The 20,284-nt window shown below is 45.2% G+C and overlaps 1 protein-coding gene across 6 annotated transcripts in view; it reads left to right on the forward strand.

The window, feature by feature from the left end:
- Positions 1–20,284, forward strand: part of IDE (insulin degrading enzyme) — a 3,524,264-nt gene that overhangs the window by 284,592 nt on the left and 3,219,388 nt on the right. For all 6 annotated transcript variants that reach the window (XM_044056694.1, XM_044056696.1, XM_044056693.1 and 3 more), the window contains one exon: positions 2,384–2,591. In XM_044056694.1, the coding sequence (XP_043912629.1) occupies positions 2,384–2,591 (208 nt within the window). The remainder of the gene's footprint in view (positions 1–2,383; positions 2,592–20,284) is intronic.

Below are 20,284 nucleotides of genomic sequence, written 5' to 3' on the forward strand. Positions count from 1 at the left end.
TGTGATTTTTTTTTCATACTAGTGCCATCCAGTTGTTGTCTGATGTTAATTATACTTTTTTTTAAACCCGTCTATCGAAGTTCTGTAACCAATATGGAAAATTTTTCTAATCTTAAATTGTTTTTCTTCCCTTTCAGTCATTTTTGTGAAGATGTTTTGTACAAAGAAACACAACATAAGTATTGCTTGTATTTGTTTGTGCTTGTGATCCTGAGACCCCTTTTAGCTATGACCTTGGCCAAAATGCAGACATTTCAAAAAAATTCAGTAACAATAAGCAAAATGAGATATGACTAACTGCATAGCTTCAGATACAGTTTAAGCAAGGAGTTTTATAATGTGTGGATGTGTGTCAAAGTAGTTTGTAAATAGTCATTGATAAACAAGAGTCAAAAACAGTGATAACTGGAGAAGGAAAAGTTAAAAGTTTAAAAGACGAGACCCAAGAGTTCAAGATGAATAGGATAAAAGTGCAACAAATCAAGCAGTAAGTTAGATTTGTTTTCTACCTGGTATTTATTCTACAGTGTCTCTGATAACCAGCTAGATTTTAGTGCATTTTTGCATGTCATTCTTTTTCTGTTGATCACATCCTTATTCAAACTCTCTCTATTATAGATGAAGGTAGCTGCATCTTAGACTTTTTCAACCTTAAGATGAAATATTTAAATAGGTTACATATTCTGACTTATTTTACCTGCTGGGCAGTTAAGTTTTAAACCTTGGCACAACATACAGTCATTATTTTTATTTCCGTTTGATCAATTACAGGCCAGTGTCAGATGATATCTGAAAAAATTTGTCTTTTGAAGTGTGATTGCTTGCCTTACCAAAAAAAAAAAACTTCAGAGGTTATCATTGTAGGTAACAAACTGATTTTCTTGCTGCAGATGGTTAGAAGTAGAAAGACAGTATTCATGGTTAGAAATGGTAAGACAGGTCTCAGTCATTAGAGAGGCACTACCACAGTAAATGTTCTTCTTGCCACAGTACAAGCCCCATCCATCCATCAGAAACCCCTTTTCCCATTTTTGCACGAGTCTGGGGTGCCACTTCAATAGTGACAATCATCTAAAGCCAAGGTTCACACTGCCGGGTGGCAAGCCCTGCTGTGGCTGTTCTTCCATACCATACACTCACATGTACACATTCATAGCTATGGCCAGTTTAGCATGTCCAGTCCACCTACTGCATGTCTTTGAAATGTGGGAGGAAACTGGAAACCCATGCAAACATGGAGGACATGTAGACTTCGCACAGAAGGCACCCCAACTGAGAATTGAATCAGAAATCCTCTTGCTGTGAAGCGACAGTGCTATATGCTGGGCTAGTGTGCCATCCTCTGTATAAAATTGTATCAGGAAGACAAAATTGAAATCCCTTCAGCATGACAACCTTAAGTTATTCAGAAGAGTGACTACAGATTAACCATGTATTAATAAAGGGATTTTAATGGTGAAGAAAAAAAACAGATACAAAATTCTTTTTTTTTTTATAAGTTATAGGATGTGGTTTTCTTTTACAATCCAACAGAAAAGCTTATGAAGAAAATGTTGTATTGGGGATAGTTATGCATTAACCATTGCTCCATTACTATTTTCCTCTCTGGGGGACATTTAATCTGGTATTATTTTTGTTTTTGAGTTTACAGCCAGCCCTATATTGAGTTGTGTGCCTACCCATGTTGCTTCCTAGAGCTTTTTTAGCTCTGTCACATTGGAACAACTGTAACAGAGCATTCTCAACAGTTCTTTACCATCCCTTTTGTGCGTTTGTTCCATGTTTTAATTATGACATAGCTGAACAAGACCAGCTTTGAATGAGGATTGCTGTTGTTGACTTCAGAAAATTACTCTCACTAGCTTATTTTGACCTGTAGGTCATTGTTTTGAGGGACCGTTGCCTTTTCTGACAAAGTCAGTGTGTTTGGCTTGCTTGCCGTCTGCACAAACAATTGTCATATTGACTATTTTACCACTAATAGATTCATCACTGAATAAGTAACAGGTGAGGAAAACTTGAGCTGAAAGAATTGTCTACAAGTAGTGGACACACATCAAGTAAATGGTCATTTAAAATAAAGTTAAATCTTTTGGCTGTTGAAGTTCTGTCTGCTTTTTGAGTGAATATTATGCTGTGAGAAAAGTGCGTGACAGATACCTGGGGTATTTTGTTTTATTTATTGATAGAGCATTGCTGTGTGAGAACATTAGAAAACCCTTTCTTCAGTTTTTCCTGAAAACTTTTTCAAGTTACTTTGATATTTGTCTAGATTGTTAGTAAACTGTTCTGTTCTATTAAAGTGCTTTGCAAAATGTTTTTCATTGAAAACACACTGTTATATATGTTGATAAATATTATCCGGTTCCATTTTTACTTTTAGGTTCATTGTCTGATCCACCAAAAATCGCAGGACTTGCTCATTTTTGTGAACACATGTTGTTTCTTGGAACAAAAAAGTACCCAAAAGAGAATGAATATAATCAGTTCCTCAATGAGCATGCAGGGAGTTCTAATGCATTCACCAGTGGAGAGCATACAAACTACTACTTTGACGTATCTCATGAACATTTGGAGGGTGCTCTGGACCGGTAAATATTATTGTTTTATACGTGGCTTGCTTGTACACAGTAATATGCTTGTGCCATTTACAAAGAAGCTAGTGACTACATTATCATTGTTCTGTGTTATAACAAGTCATTTGTGTTTTAAGAAGTGTAGCTGGCATGTTTACTTTTTCTAAATGAAAAAAAAACTCAAGGCCTGAAATTAAAATGCATTTTGAAATTGAGTCACTTAGTTTGTGCTCACACCAGAACATTTGTGGTAGTGTTTCCTGCACTGATGCTGGTGGTGAAAAGATGAAATCTTTTGGTTCACCTTTGTATGGCTTATCAATATGCTGCTTGAATCCATCCATGTAAGTAAGGTGATAAGTATGTTTTTAGATAATTCCACATGTATTATGGTCTCAAACAACATGCATTGATTTAGTGATTGTGTCAGAAATAGTTTTATTACAAGTCAAATGAATAGATTTTGTTTTCTGATTTTTAAAAACCTTCAGTACTATCGATCCTTAACTGTTATTTGATCCCCTGTCCTTACCTGGGCTGTCCCCATGTACTTGTAGGTGGTTTCATAGCTCTGTTGAAGGCAGAACTCAGTCTGTTTAATGGAGAAATTTCCTTTCCTTCTCTATGCCCTCTGCTGTTGATGCATCAGAAGATTGTTGTTGCTTATTTCCTGTTTTCTTTTTTTGTCCTTGTTGTGGCAGTGGTGTTATGCTAATCTATTATATGGTCCATTCATTTCTTCTGTTGGCAGCCAAATCCAGAACTATAACTAGGGCAAGGAGAAAGGGATGGATGGCATGGGTACAGGCTGTTTGGCAGTGTGTTCATCAGGTGCAGATGGTGTGGATGTGCATTACTAGCATTGATTTATGAAGCTGCTAGTAAATGCTGATATTGCATTAGCGGTGCAATGCAATGGGTACATGTTTTGTAGTTACTTTAGCAAGATACTTACTGTCTTTTTAGCTAGCAGCTTTGCTAGAGTTTCAGAAACAGAGAATATCGGAGTCTCTTGCTCCTCAACACGGCATTGAGGAAGGTGACAGTTTGAGGAATAGTTCGCACTTGGCATCAGGTGACCTTGCTACGGCTATGGTCAAATCAACATCCTTGTATGGCCCTTATCAAATCATGCAGAGCACACAACCTCCCAGAGTGGATCTAGTCTCTTCAAATCTTGATCTCAGCCTGAATATCATAGACAAGCTTCAGCCCACTTGTGTGTGAAAGTACTTTGTCTCGTGGCAGCAGCAATTCCCATGTAGAGTACCATACTGCTCCAGTAGTCACAAGATGAAGATCCTTGTCCCATCTGACTTTTATTTCTTTGGATTGCAGATGCCTTTTGCTGTGGTGGATGGATCTGGGCAATTATTGGCAATCTTTTTCAGCGACACACTTTTTCTGCAGCCCTATCATGTTGAAAATGTTTAAGTGCAAATGGTTCAGGGTACGTAGGCATTTTCAGAGCTGATACCTTTACATCAGTGTATTGGAGAGAAAAGCAGATGTTCTTTGCATTTCTCAGTGCTGCAGTAGTGCTAAATCTTAAGATTTCTGCTGCTGAAATCCTGGCATCAGTCCCAGCTTCCAAAGCTTTCTCCTCCTGGCTGGGCAGACAGCTGTCCATATGGATGTCAGTAAGGCTGTGGTTTAAGAGGGATGTTCACCTGTGCCTTGTATAGGATTTTCATGCCATAGTATGAAAACATAATAGCCATTAATTGATAGGATTACTGATTCAGAGAGTAAAGATTCAAAAGCAACTTTGTCATTTAGGAAACACAAGTGCTACTTAAACAAAATTTCGAGTGTCATCTGTTTTACAGGAAAAAAAAAACACAAAAGGACAAGACATGATGGGTATTAAAATATAAACAATAACTACAGTACAAAAGTAAATACTTGGTAGCTGATGCATATGCTTGCACACTATATTTATATAGACTGGACAACACTGAATACTAGATTAACACAAGAAAAGAAAAGTACACAATGGTGAGACTAGTTGATATTGCACATAAAGAAGTGATTAGAATTGCACTTGAATGAGAATATATTAATTTTAGTGTGCAATGAGTAGAATTATTGTGTGAAAAAAAGGAAAAGAACAAATCTGTTTTTTTTTTTTTTTGCATCCAGATTTGTTTCTGCATTAATGAGTCTTATTACAGTTGGATGAAAACTGTTTATGAATCTGGAGGTCCTGCGGTGGATACTCCATAACCTTCTACCAGGTGCAAATTTAGTGAACCCAACCATAAGCTGGATAAGAAGTGACAACTCCGTGTTTTGCAGGACCTCTTTTTACATCTCATTTCAAAGAGCTCCTGTAAGGTGGGTAGGCTAGTGCCCACGATCTTTTCTGCTATTCTTATTCTTTGCAGCTTCTTCCTTACGGCCATTGTGCTGTTACTGAACCATACAATGCAGATGTTCTTAGTGTTTCACTGTTGCAGTCATCACATTAGGGTTATCCCTGCCAGGGTAGCCCTCGGTCGGCCTGAAAACCAGAGGCTTAGTATTTCTGCGTCGGTTGCTGTCGCTTCAGGACTGACGTTTGGTCATCAGTTGTATGAAGTAAGGCAGTTGACGCCATTACATCAGTCTTTCTTGCCCTGGAGCCTGAAGCAAAAGCAGTTCGCATGAGGGCCGGTTGGCTGCTATACGAGTTTTGTCTACCGATTTGAAGCTGAAGTCTTCTAAAGCTAAGCACCCTACTGGGGATCCTTTTTTCTTGCACTAACTGATGTCAGAAAAAGTTAACAATTGTCTCGCCAGTGGAAAGCAAATACCACATAGAGACTTTCATTCTTACTGCATCACTTGTTTAGGCCCAGACCATGATGTCCCCCGCTATTGCTTCTGTACTTTGTTCAATACCAGAACTATCCGTCGTCGGGGCCTTATTGTAACTAGATATTTTCGCTTACAGTCCTCTAACTCTGATATGGCTTTGGTAAGCCATCCGACAGCAGATCTTCTGAAAAAATGTAAAGATAAAGACAGACAAGACCGCACAGGTCCACACCTATCGACAACGCTTCCGTTAAGCTAGTCGTCAGTTCTCCGGCATTCAGTGAGGTGCTTTCGAAGCCACTGATGCCTGCTTCTGTGGATTTGCAGGCTGCTACCGAGACTCTCTTTCTGAGTCCGGTATGCTGCAAAACGCTTCTATGACTAAGGATCCTGCAGTTGTCTCTACCTTGGATGGGTCCAGAGCCGCTGAGGAGGCACCGGCTTCCGAGGAAGTCCTTCTCACTACCGATTATCGACACAAACCGACGTCTTCTTTCGCTACTACCGTTCTTTCGAAGGCACGAACCACACCCAAGAAACCGACTACCCAATCTCAGGCACCTGCTTCCTTGCCTCAGTCTCAAATGCTTAAAATGGCGGAAGACGTTATGCTGATCAAGGGAAGCCAAGCTACCCCCTCCAAAAGGAAGAGATCTGTCCCCTGTAGTTTTGTCTGAACAAGAGTCAGATGACTCTGATGCATCTGAATATGAAGACATGCAACCCCTCTCTACTTATAAGGATTCTGATGCAGAGAATTCCATCCTTTCCGCCTCTCCTTCAGAGGATTTTTCCTTTGGGGAAACCCTTCATACCTTAAGGGAGCATGTCCAGTGGGAGAGTCAGGAATATCCTCAGTCTAAAAAGAGACTCTGGGAATTCTTAGATCTTCCACAGCACAGACCCTTAGCCATCCCACCCAATCCTGGATGTTGTGGAGGATGTTTTGCTGGAATCCAGCTTGACTCCTGCACCCAGAAAACCAGGCAGGTACTATAGAGTCCCTGACTCACACATTTCTTTTTAAAAATCCTACTGCTGACCCTGAGGTAATTTATAAAGGGATTAAAGCAACCTCTGCTAAGAATCCCACCCCCTCAGATAGGGATTCCCGAGCACTAGACAGATGGGGTAAAAAAGTATACACCTCAGCTACTGTTGCTATCAGGGCACTAAATTGTCAGTTCCATATGCTAAAATTTCAGCAGCATACCCTGGAACTGCTCAAACAAAAAATGTCTTCCTTTCCTACTTGTGCAGAATCTAAAGAGTTACAAGAGTTAATGCATTCTGCAAGTCAAGTAACTAAACACACCTTGCACTGTGGTTTTGACGCCCTAGAAGCTACTTGCAGGGCAGCAGTCACTGGATCTGTCATTAGAAGGCATGCATGGCTTAAGGAACAGCCCTTGCCAGACCATGTCATATCTAAATTGTTGGATGTCCCCTTGCACAAAGACAACTTATTTGGCACTAAGGCAGAAGAGGTCTTAAAAAAGATGGAAGAAAAAGCAAAATCTATGCAGACAGTTAAGGATTTCTTACAGATCTAACCACCCAGGTTCAGGAGGCATTGTCCCAGCAAGCACTGGTGCTTTCCTGCTCCCACTAAGCCGGTCCAACCCAGACCCCCCCCCCCCTTCAGACAGCAGCCACAGGGAATGCAGAGATCTAAGCAGTGGACTACCTCCACTTCAAAACCAGGGAGTTCTAAGCCACCCTCTTATGATAAGAACTCACATTGACTCACCTCCCCCACCCCCTCCCTCTGCCCACCTTTACTTGCCCCTAGGAGGAAAACTCTCCTTTCACGCAAACACCTGGGCCACCATTGCCAACTTCTGCTGGGATACAAATTTTCTTTCCACACCCTTCCTACCCCAAATGGGTTCCCAGATCTACCTCCAAACCAGTGGGCAGAGAAGCAAAAGCAAGTCCTTTCCCTGCTCTCTATGAGGGCAGTAGAGCACATTCCTGCAGATCAGAGAGGCCAAGGTTTCTACTCCAGACTTTTTCTGGTACCCAGAAGAGGGCACCTACTGCCCCATCCTCAATCTATCCATTCTAAACACCTTCTTGGTGATCCCAAAATTCAAAATGCTCTCTCTCCAGCAGCTGTTACCCATGCTGTCCAAGGATGCCTGGCTAGCCACCCTAGATCTAACAGAGGCCTACCTCCACATTCCTATCATGGAATCGTGCAGGACATATCTCCATTTCAGGGAAGGATCTCAGCACTTTCAGTTCTCTGTGCTTCCCTTTGGCTTATCTACTGCTCCAAGAGTTTTCACAAAATGTCTGCAAAAGGCAGTGGCTGGAGCCAGACAAAGGAATATCCATATTTACCCATACTTACACGACTGCGTAATTCAGGCAGACAGCTAGGAAAAGCTACTCAAGCACCAGGCCTTTGTAAAGTCCCAACTCCCCTCCCTAGGGTATGCAATCAGTTAAAAGAAATCCAAACAGGTGCCCACCTAAAGGATTATATTCCTGGGAGCAAGCCTCAACAGCATCCCAGATGGCATTCCTTACAGCAGAAAAGCAATTTTTCCTGACAGCCTACTTTTCTCGACTAGCCACCAGACCCCAGCTATCTACAAGGAAGATCCTGCAAGCTCTAGGGTTCATGGCATCTTGCATACTACTCATTCCATATGCCAGACTGCATGTGAGGAAACTTCAGTGTTACCTAAAAAGCCTTTGGTGTCAACACTCTGAAGACCTGGAGACTGTTATACCTATAACTCCTTGCCTCAGGAAAGATTTTCTTTGGTGGGCAACACCATGCTCCCACAACAAGGGACTACCTTGCTTGCCACCCCCTGCCGCCAAGACCCTCACCACAGATGCATCAGACTATGCCTGGGGTGCACATGTGGATGGCAGGTGCATACAGGGCCAATGGAGCCCACAGCAAACCCCTCTGCACATCAACCAAAAAGAAATGATGGCTGCCCTTCAGGGGCTGAAAAGGGGGTAAACTTCGCATTGAACCTGTCAGCCAATATGTTGGCATGATCAGTTGGTTCTGTATATGTATTGCCATTGTGCTGTACCTCAGAGCAGATCTGAGTATTGCCATGTAGACTCTTGACATAACTATAGAATGCCTTGTGGTTGTCTTTAGAATCTGCACCAGTTTTGTTATCTGAAGTAGTTTACTTCATTTGGTCTTCAACCTGTGGGATACAGGATCCGTATTGGATCCGAGCCGGCAATCTCCGTAGCATCTGCTCCAAGCTTCAATCTCCTTTCCTTACCCATAATACACCTCCACTACCTTCCAGTTCCCAGATTTCATTTGCCGTGGCTAGCTGAAGCATCGTGATCTCAAGAGCTCTGAGTAGTAAGTGGGTATCAAAGCTTTTAGAAAGTCTTTTTTCTCTCTCTGTCTTTCAGGATAGTGGTTAGTGTAGGTTCCCCTTTTCCTCCCCTCGCTTGGTGTGTTTCAAAATTTAGTGTTGTTTAGCTTACTTTAGCATAGTTGGTTAGCATACTTGCTTCCCCTCCCCACTCAGTGTGTTCTCTGTGTGAGTGTGGTGAGTGGTTTTCAGCGGGAAAATATTTTTTTCTATTTATTTGTTTTCTCTGTTGTCTAAATGGCTGATAAGCCGGTGTTTAAAAGATGCACTGAGTGTGGCCATAAGTTGTCCCCAGCAGATGGTCGCACTCTGTGTGTGATGTGCTTGGGAGTGGCCCATTTCTGTACAGACTGCTCTATATGCTCGGGTTTTAACCCGCGTGCAATCAAGCACATGAAGGCTAGGTTTTCCCTGAAAGGCCTTCTTCCCACTTCTAAGGTGGTTGCTTCGTCCTAGGCTTTGGTCACAGCGGCTGCTGTGGCTTTCTCTCCTTCTTTTGCTCTTGCTTCTCCTCCCTCCCAGGCTGGGCTCAACCTCCCGTTTGAAAGCCTGCGGAAGCAGAGCAGAAAAGATTCAGAGATAAGGAAAGAGAGCCTAAATCCAGGACAGAGAAATGTAAGAGGTACCCGGACCTCCCTTCACCTGCTAAGAGTCATAGGATCCATGACTCTTCTCGGCTCAGATCTCCGAGGTTTTTCCCAGAGCCAGAAGAGATGCTCTCTACATCTAGGGCCTTGGTGCCTCGACCTGAAAGGTCAGAGTCCGTGGCCTCGTCGAGGTCCACGTGGTCCTTATAGGAAGTCAACATAGATAAAATGATAAGGTTCATTCGTACTCGGATCCAGATGGGGTTCTTGCCTAGCCCCCTCTCCCTCAGGAGGAGGGAGCTCGCTTCCCTTCTTTGCACCAATTTCTCCTTCTCTTATCTGTCCACTGGGTTCGGAGTACTCTAATCCCGAGGATGGCTGTAGTCAGGGGGTCGGCACCAACAGTACCTGCTTCCTCGACGCCGACAGCTGCCTGGAACATGTCGGATCTGAACAGCTCTGATCCGAGCCACTCTCGGAGCTAGTGTGTCGGATCTGAGGGAGTTGAACTTTTTTCTTCGGCTCCGTCTTTGTCAGGTGAAGTTCCCTCCCTCGGAGCTTCATCCACTTTGGGCCCAGCTCTGATTCTCTCGTCGGACCTGGGAGACCGGCTTCCTTATTGGTTCCAGAGGAGGTTCGTTCTCCCTCGGTGTTCGACGTGGTAGAAAAGGCTCTCTCTGTTGGATCGAGACCCCTGACTATCCCCTTGGACTATGTCCGACCCCCTCAGCTCTTTCTATGAATCCCATCATTTTACAAGAGAGACAGCGCATGCTAGAGGAGCCCCAGACGGTTCCCCCTGAGGAACAAGTGGCTTGCGAATTCTGCTGGGAGAGCCCCACCAGAGATGTTCCTCACAAACATACGTGTAAGAGGAGGCACTGGACTCTCCCTGAGTCCCTCACTGATTATACGGATTTGGATGATGGGGAAGGTTCCCCCAGGTCACCTCCCGAGGATGTCTCCTTTGGAAACCTCATGGAAATCCTTTGCCAACGGGGAGGTTGGTCTGCCCCCAAACCTTCTTCTGACGAGTCTGTGTTCCTGGAGGCTTTTGGCATGGGCCCATCTACTTCCTGGGTGTCCCCTCTCGCAGATCCCTTGGTGGACCTGATCACCTTGTGGGCCTGGAAGGAGCCAGACACAGTGGAACCAATTCCCAAAAGTCCTGAAAAGATCTTGAGTCCACCTTCGAATAGGCCAGCATGGAACAAGGGCTCCCCCTTAGACGCTATGGTGATAGCAGCCACAAAGAAGGAACTAGCCCAGGAGAGTTCCTCTGATGTCCTTCAAGAATGCAACTGCAGTCATAACATATGGGTTGTCCTGCCTCAGGCAGCCCTCGGTCGGCCGGATTCCAAAGTCTGGGTCCGACGGCTGATGTCACATTTCTCTCCGACGTCAGAGCGTCTGGAGTATATAAGCATCAGCCGACGCCATTTTCTTCAGTCTTTCTTGCCGCGCGGTGCCCGAAGCAGAAGCAGTTCGCTAGTGCCGGTCGGTCAGCTCCTGTATTCTTCGAATCTGAAGTCATCAAAAAAGCTAAGTACCCCATTGGGGACCTTTTCTTGCCTCAGCCGATGTCAGAAATTACTGAAAAAGTTAACAATTGTCTGTCTTGTGGTAAACAAATACCTCATAAGGATTTCCACTCTTACTGTCTTCCTTGCCTTGGCCCAGACCACGACGTCTCGGCCTGTGTCGCCTGTGCTCGCTTCAATAAACGCGCACTCAGGCGCCGGGCGGAGTTCGCTGAAGACTTTTTCGGCGATAAATTTGCTTATACAATGCCGTCGGAACTTCCGACATCGCAGACTCCTAAGAAACGAAAAGACCGGGACCGACATCCTCGGCCCGCGTCTTCCACCGACTCCACGCCAAAACCTACCGTGAGTGCTCCGGTTCCCCCTGAGACGGTTATTTCACCGCTCCGAACCGAAGACACCGCATTACCGTTACCTCCGATACCGGAGGCCACACCGACGCCAGTTATAGATTTTCCTCCGGATATTAAACCGAGGAAATGCCCGAGACCATTGCTGTAGATAAGGTCACTCCTGCGCGTGGAGCTGCTAGGCCTCCTATGGCCATGTCTATTAAGGCCTACACACGTGCTAAGGCAGCCAGCAAGACCAAGCACCTTACTGTTAAAGCCTTACCTCAGCCTACTCCTGAAGCACAAATCATGACTATGGCCGCAGACTTAATTTCCATGATTAGAGGTTCACAGGCCCATCCTGAGAGGGATCCCAGCCTCCTTCTGATAAGAGGCCCCGAGTTGAACCCTCTGACCCTATCCCTTCAGATGAAGATTCTGAGGACTCTGTTCACTCCGATGGCCAGGAAGAGCTCTTCCAGACCTATGAGGACTCGGATGCAGAGGATTCCATCCCCTCGGCCTCCCCTCCTGAGGATATTTCTTTTGGGGAAGTTCTGCATACCATGAGGGAACATTTTAAGTGGCAAGGCCAGGAATATTCTGATTCCAGAAAGCGCCTTTGTACCTTCCTTAAAAAGCCCCAACACAGGCCCCTGGCTATACCTCCTGTGCTGGATGTTTTGGATGACCTATACTCTGACTCCAGTGTTACCCCGGATACTCTTCCTCCTGCTCCAGCCAAGCCAGACAGATATTATAGGGTCCCAGAAACACATTCTCATTTCTTTAGGGCCCATGCTGTTGATTTGGAAACTATTTCTCAGGGACCTAAAGGGGTTTCACCATCCACCTCCAAAAATCCTTTGCCTTCCAACAGGGAAGCTAGGTCATTAGAGAGATGGGGGAAAAAGGTCTACACCTCCACTACTTTATCTATGAGAGCTCTGAATTGCCTCTTTCATTTGTTTCAATATCAGGATTACCTGTTAGATGATTTACAGAAAACATTGGCCTCTCCTGAACCTTTAGACAGGAAGTCTTTGCAGGAAGCTGTACATAATTCTCAGCAAGTCAGCAACCACTTTCTGCAGTGTGGATATGATGCATTGGAAGCTTCATGTAGGGCAGCTATGACAGGGGCGGTCATTCGTAGACATGCATGGTTAAAAGAACAACCTCTACCAGATCATGTTAAGGCAAAACTCCTTGATGCACCATTGGAAAAGAACAAGCTTTTTGGTGCTAATGCTAAAGATGTGTTAAAGTCCATCGAGGAAAAAGCAAAATCAGTTCAGACAGTCAAAGATTTCCTCCAGGTTCAGCCACCCAGATTCAGCAGGAATTGGCCTTCTAAAAACTGGTCCTTTCCTAATCCTGAAAGATTTCAAACGGGTAAAAACAGGCGTGGCCGAGGAAGAGGACAATACAGAGGTTCTTAAAGGGGACGACAATGGCAACCAGCAAACCAAAGAAGTGACACAGGGGTCTCCCCTGCCCCACAGGGACAATCTCATTGACTTTCCTCTACTTCCGCTGACCAAGGAGCAAATAGAAGCACCCTTGGGCGGAAAATTATCTCTGTTTTCAGACAATTGGCACAGATTGACAAAGGACAAATGGATTTTGGACATTATAGACCAAGGTTACAGGTTCCACTTTCATACCTTACCAAGAAAACAAGGCATGCCAAACCTACCACAAAACCAGAGGGCAGAGGCTGTCAAGCAAATTTCTCTGCTTGCTCAGATCAAAGCAATAGAAAGAGTTCCACAACAAGAACAAGGCCAGGGGTTTACTCAAGACTGTTCCTTGTTCCAAGAAAAGAAACTCAATGGAGACCAATACTGGATTTGTCCGCATTAAACACTTTTCTCATAGTACCAAAGTTCAAAATGCTGACTCTACAGCAACTCCTTCCCATGCTGGGCAAGGGGTCTTGGCTGATTACTCTGGACCTCAAGGAGGCATACCTGCATGTCCCTATCAGACACAGCTGCAGAAGATACCTCAGATTTCTTGCAGGGCCAGAGCATTATCAATTCTCAGCATTGCCATTTGGCTTATCTACTGCGCCCAGAGTATTCACAAAATGCCTGGCTTCAGTAATTGCTCATTGCAGGCTCCAGGGGATACAAATTTACCCGTACCTGGACGACTGCCTCATACAAGCGGACGACAAATTGATTTTGACAAAAAACTTGAACTATGTCATACAATTGCTACAGGATCTGGGATACACAGTCAACTTCCAAAAGTCAAGACTTCAGCCATCCCAGCAAATAACCTTCTTAGGAGCCAATCTAGACACAGCCTCTCAAATGGCTTACATGACAGAAGACAAGCAAGAGAAGTTAACTCATTATTTCAAAGGTTTGGCAAAAGTCACTCAGATGACTGCAAGGAGATTCCTACAGGCCCTGGGTTACATGGCATCCTGCATTCTCCTGGTCCCATTAGCAAGACTACACATGAGAAAGCTTCAATGGTACCTAAAAAGCCTATGGTCTCAGCACAGCAACAACCTAGAGACAACCATACCGCTCATTCCATGCCTACAAAAGGAATTCCTATGGTGGGCCTCGGTAAGCCAGGCAAACACAGGTATGTCATTCAAAAAACCTCAGATAACACAGATCATGACCACAGACGCCTCAGACCTTGGATGGGGCACATGGAGGGCAGATGTATACAAGGACAATGGTCTCCAAAGGAAACACATCTGCATATAAACCAAAAGGAAATGCTGGCAGTAATGCATGCCATCGAGGCCTTTCGACAACAACTTCAGCAAGGCCATCTACTGATACGGACAGACAACACCACTATGATGTGGTACATAAACAAGCAAGGGGGCACCCATTCTTACCCCCTTTGCAGACTGACAGTGAATCTTTGGGAAAAATCACTGAGCCTAAACATACAGTTACAATCCCAGTTTGTTCCAGGCAAAGACAATGTGCTGGCGGACAGCCTAAGCAGGAATTTCATAGATCTACACGAGTGGAGGTTACATCCGAAAATCTTCACACAACTCACCTCGACATGGGGCAGGCCAGAAGTAGACCTATTTGCCTCCCACCTCAACCATCATCTACAAAAATTCTGTTCAAGGACATATCATCCACAAGCTTGGAAAATAGATGCTCTTTCATTCAACTGGAACTTCCTAAAAATCTATGCATTCCCTCCTCTGCCACTGATGACCACAGTATTACTAAAGATCAAAGCAGAGGCCCAAGGGGATCCTGATAGCTCCAGACTGGCCAAGACAACACTGGTATCCACTACTATGGAGCATATGTCACAACAAAAAGTGGGCTCTTCCCCAATGGCCCCTACTTTTGACTCAACACAACTTCAAAACAGTGCATCCAAACCTTCAGACGCTGCAGCTAATAGCCTGGGAGATCCCATGAATAACCTCAATCTATCTCTCTCCAAGGAAGTTCAGCGGATATTAACAGAAGCTCGAAGACCATCCACCAGAAAGGTTTACTTAGCAAAATGGAAGAGATTCAGCATTTGGAATACCAGCAAGGGACATGATGCATCATTATTGAACATCCCACTCATCCTGGAATATTTGGCAGATATGCTACAGAATGGACTCTCATATTCTTCCATAAAGATACATGCTTCAGCTATTTCAGCTAGATATAACACTGATCCGCCTGTGTTTTCACATCCTTTGTTAAGGCAATTCCTCAGGGGAATCGAGAACATTAAGCCACCAAGAAAGGCTCCAGTGCCAGCTTGGGACCTCAACTTTGTCCAAGAAAAACTGACTCTACCTCCCTTTGAGCCAGCAGCTTCAGTGGACTTACAATTTCTCTCATGGAAGACAGCTTTCCTGTTGGCAATTACCTCAGCAAGAAGGGTTTCGGAACTACAGGCCCTAATGGCAATACCACCGTTCATAGTCTTTCACAGAGACAGGGTCTCCTTAAGAACCAACCTTACTTTTATGCCAAAGGTGGTATCTAGGGTTTCTTTAAATCAAGCTATTCACCTGCCTACTTTCTTCCCCAATCCTGAGAGCAAAGGGGAAAGACTGTTGCATACCTTGGACATTCACAGACAACTTCTCTACTACCTGGACAGAACCAAGACCAGCAGGAAGTCTGATCAGCTTTTTGTAGCTTACGCCCCTGGAGTACAAGGAAAAGCAATTTCCTAACAGACTATTTCAAAATGGATTGGACATTGCATCAGATTTTGTTATTCCTTCCATGGGAAGAATGTTCCAGCCAATATCAGACCACACTCCACCAGAGCTACAGCCACCTCTACAGCATTCTTAAGAGGGGTGCCTACAAAAGACATTCTAGAAGCTGCTACATGGAGCTCCGTGCATACATTCTCCAAACACTACAATCTCCCTTTATACTCCAGATCCAGAGCAGGCTTTGCTTCGGCAGTCCTGCAGGGTTTGATTGCCACACCATCTCTTTCCTAGAGCATTCCTCCTCCCCCAGCTAAGCTATGGTATTCAATCCATATGTTATGACTGCAGTTGCATTCTTGAAGGACATAGTACAGTTTTGTACCTACCATAAATGTAGATGTCCGATAGATATGCAACTGCAGTCGGATTTTCCCTCCCTCCATACCCCTCTATGCCTTGGGTCCACTCCTATCCCTGTTTCTCTTAGCTGGGGATATCTGTTATGGTGTATCTGTTTATTGCTTACTTATTTGTGTGGAATCCTGTTTTTGTCTTCCAATTTGATTACAGCCTTCCTTGGAGGGCACCTGGCATCTGGGGCAAGAAACACTGAAGAAAATGGTGTCGGCTGATGCTTACATACTCCAGCCGCTCTGACGTCGGAGAGAAATGCGACATCAGCCGACGTCAGACCCAGACTTTGGAATCCGGCCGACCGAGGTCTGCCTGAGGCAGGACAACCCATATGTTATGACTGCAGTTGCATATGTATCGGACATCTACATTTATGGTAGGTACAAAACTGTACTTTCATCCTCCTGACCGAGCCTCATGGATGATGGACTGCTTAGGGAAGCGGGTTTTCGCTTCAGTTAACTTTTCTGTTAAGGCACTGAACTACCTGGGCCAGGTCATGAGACTCCAGCGCGACCTGGTCAAGGAGCTGGCGGAGTCTTCCCTGTAAGTCCATGTTGCAGGAGGACAGCGACTCTTTCTCCGTGAGGATGGCCACTTTGAAAGTAGTGTCCAACATGTCCATGAGACTCCTTTCACATGCTTCTGCAGGAGCGGCTAGGGTGGCTGGATCCGGCGTGTCCATGAGGTGCAACGCCCGGCTCAGACTGTCAATTTTCAGAACCTTTCAAGGCGTTCTTTGCCAATGCCTCTTATGATGGCTCTACTCTCTTTGGTAAGACCGTCAGAGACTTTAGTCCAGAGTGAGAAGGACGGGATGACACTGTCTGCCATTGGAATCCGCTTCTCGAACCCTCAGAGGTCCTTTTCCCATAATCAGAGAGGGCAAAAGAAGATGTGGTCCCGGAAGTCACAGTATTCCCGGGGTACTCGGAGCTCTTCTTCCCCCAGAGGCAGAGGGGGACAGAATGGATGCTGACCTAGAGGCAAAGGGGGTCCAAGGAATTTTGGGTCTCGAACTTTTCTTGGACAGGCCTGGATAGCATCCTTGAGGGGTGGCCCAACTGCTCTACTCTGGCAGCAGTCTGGGGATGATTGACCTTGCACCTGGCGGCATGGGAAGTCCATAACATCAGACCGCTGGGTGCTTCAGATCATATCCAGTGGATACTTTATCCCCTTTGTGGGTCCTCCCAAATCTTCCAAACAACTCCCAGTCGTACCACACACGCAAAGGGAGGCAGCAGCACAGGAAATTTCCAAGCTGCTAGGAAAACGAGCCATCGAAGTCATCCCCCCCAGATCAGTACGGATCGGGTTTCTACTACAGGTTCTTTTTGGTGCCAAAGAAAAAGGGGGACTTGAGGTTCATTCTAGCCCTATCTACCCTGAACCTGTCAGTTGCCAAAGAAAAATTCCAGATGGTCACACTACAGTCCATCATCCATACCTGCAAGAGAGCGACTGGATGTGCTCGTTAGACCTCCAGGATGCTTACTATCACATAAAGATGCACAGAAGCTCCAGGAGGTTCCTCCGCTTCCAGCTAGGAGACCATCATTACCAATTTCGAGCCCTACCCTTTGGTCTCACCACAGCCCCCAGGGTGTTCACCAAAGTGATGGCGGTGGTAGTGGCTCATCTGAGGCTTCAGGGAATTCATGTCTATTTGTACCTTGACGAGTGGCTCCTCACTGTTCCCACCAGGTGACTAGTCTCTCAAACCAAGGATTATTTTTACACCTTGCTCTGCATTTGGGGATCACAATCAACTTACCCAAATCATTCCTAAATCCTGTCCAGGTGATAGACTACATTGGAGCAAGGGTAGGTACATTACAGTGCAAGATCTTCCTGACCTCAGAGACCATACAAAACGTGAGGATGCATGTCTCTCTCTAATCTACCATTCTCATCTTCCATCGGCGGAATCAGTATTGAGGGCCTTAGGTTCAATGGTGGTGACCATAACGTTTCTCCCATGTGCCCGGTTACATATGAGAATTCTAAAGTGGACACTAACTGTACAATGGTCCCTGTTGGAACTTCCATTGTCGTATCCAATACAACTCAGTCGAGTCTGTCGGTCATCCCTTATATGATGGATGTGTTCTCTGGACATTTTGGAGGGACGACCCTTTGTTAGAGCCCCTGCCCAAGCCACAGTGACCACAGACGCCTCCCATCTCGGGGGGGGGGGGGGGGGCATTGTTCGGGCAGGACAATCCAGCTTGCACATAAACGTTCTAGAGATGAGGGCGATCCTTTTAGCCTTGCAGGCCCTTCATGCCTTTCTTCCTCTGGGAACCATTGCAGTTCAGTCAGACATGTCAGTGGTCTGGTATATCAACAAACAGGGAGGGACCAGGTCTTACCCCCTTTGTTGTGAGGCCATGAGAGTGTGGGAAAGGGTGATCTCCACCGGTCATTTACTTATCGCAATGCACATTCTGGGACGGTCCAACATTCTAGCGGACAGGTTAAGTCAGACTATTCTGATGCCTTACGAGTGGTCTCTGAATCTGTCAGTAGCGGAGCAGATCTTCCTGGAGTGGGGTCAGCCTTGCTGCGATCTCTTCGCATCTCCTTTCAATGTGAAGGGCAGCTAGTTTTTCGCTGTGACCCCCCTGCCGGGGGAGCCCCCTAGAGATGCTGTAGTCCATGCTTGGCCTCCCATTCTTCTATTTGCTTACCCTCCAGTACCTCTTACTCTGAGGTTTCTACAGAAAGCTTGAGTGGGGAGCAAAGTGATCCTCATTGCCCCATTTTGGCCTTGCCAGGTATGGGTTCCCTTCTTTTGTGCTCACCTTTTGGCTCCGCCCTGGATCTCTGATCCCATTCAGGATCTAATTTCACACACATCTGTGGTTCCTCATCCGAACCTGGACAGTTTGAAACTCACAGCTTGGCTGCTCCAGTTCCCATGATCACTAGGACTCTTGGATTATCCTCTTCAGTTAGGTCTATTCTGGTGGCTGCTCATAAGTCTTCAGCCAGGAAGGTTTATTACAGTAAATGGAAACGTTTTTCCTTTTGGGCCTCTCAAAGGAGTTTAGACCCCTTTGCGGCTCCTATTTCAGACATTCGTGATTTTCTAGCTGATATTTTTCAACACTGAGCTAGTTCTTCTGTCAAGGTTCAATTGGCTGCCATTTCTCATTTTCATGTGGGTGAGAATTCTGCCTCTCTAGCCTCCTCTAGACTGTGTAAAGCCTTTATAAGAGGGACTTTAATGTTACGCCCCCCTGTCAAGGATCTTGTTCCCCCATGGGACCTTACTACGGTTCTTCAAGCTCTGGTCGCTCCGCCTTTTGAACTCGCTGCAACCACAGATCTAAAATTCTTATCTTGGAAAACAGCATTTCTGGTGGCTATTACCTTTGCTAAAAGGGTTTTCGAACTGCAGGCCTTGTCCGTCAAAGTTCCTTATGATTTTTAGAGATAGGGTTTCCCTTCGGACCAATCCATCCTTTCTTCCCAAGGTGGTATCACCAGTTAATATCAGCCAAACCATCACTCTACCAGTTTTCTTTCCTAATTTTGCTAACAAAATGGAATACAAACTCCACTTGCTAGATGTTCATAGACAGATGTTCTTCGTGTTTCACTTTTGCAGTCATCATCACACTTGAGTTATTTGCCTGCAGGTAGCCCACAGTCTGCCCGAATTCCAGTCTTAGTATTTCTACATCGGATGCAGCTGCTTCTTCCATGACGTCCGGTCATCAGGGGTATAAAACAAGCAGATGATGTTATTACATCAGTCTTTCTTGCTGAGGAGGAGCACGAAGCAGAAGCAGTTCGCAAGTGATGGTCGGCCGCTACCTGAAAGTTTAATTTTCGAGTTGATAATCCTGAAGTTTTCTAAAGTGAAGTATCTTGTTGGGGATCCTTTTTTCCTTGCTCAAACTGATGTGAGAACAAGTTAACAATTGTCTTGCCTGTGGAAAGCAAATACCTGAGATTTTCATTCTTACTGCGTCACCTGTTTAGGCCCAGACCACGACATCCCTCGCTGTAGGTTTTGTGCCTTGTTTAACGCCTGAACTATTTGTCTTCTGGCTAATTTTGTTGCGAAATTCTTTCGTTCTCATTCTCCGTATTCCAAAATGGCTTCAATAACCCATCCAACTACCGATCTTCCGAAAAAGTGTAAAGATAAAGACTAGAGACAGACTGCATAGGTCCAAAACTGCTGACTACGCTTCCAGTAAGCTAGTCACCAGTCTGCCGGTACTCAGTGAGGCGCCTTTGCAGCCCCTAATGCCCGCTTCTGTGGATTCGCAGGCATCTGCCGAGACCCATTGTATGCCGCAAGATGCTTATTCGACTATGGAACCTGCAGATCTCTCTACCTTTGATGGATCTGGAGCCGCTGTGCAGGCACCGGCTTCTGAGGGTGTATTCCGTCCTACTGATGTTCGAATCAAACAGACTACTTTGTTTTTAGCTAAAAGTATTGAGTTTCTTAGGCCCAGAGTACGCATTACACCTAGAAA

This window comes from Protopterus annectens, chromosome 14.part0, assembly GCF_019279795.1.
Source record: "Protopterus annectens isolate FY-2018-M chromosome 14.part0, PAN1.0, whole genome shotgun sequence".
In the NCBI taxonomy this organism is placed as follows: Eukaryota; Metazoa; Chordata; order Ceratodontiformes; family Protopteridae; genus Protopterus; species Protopterus annectens.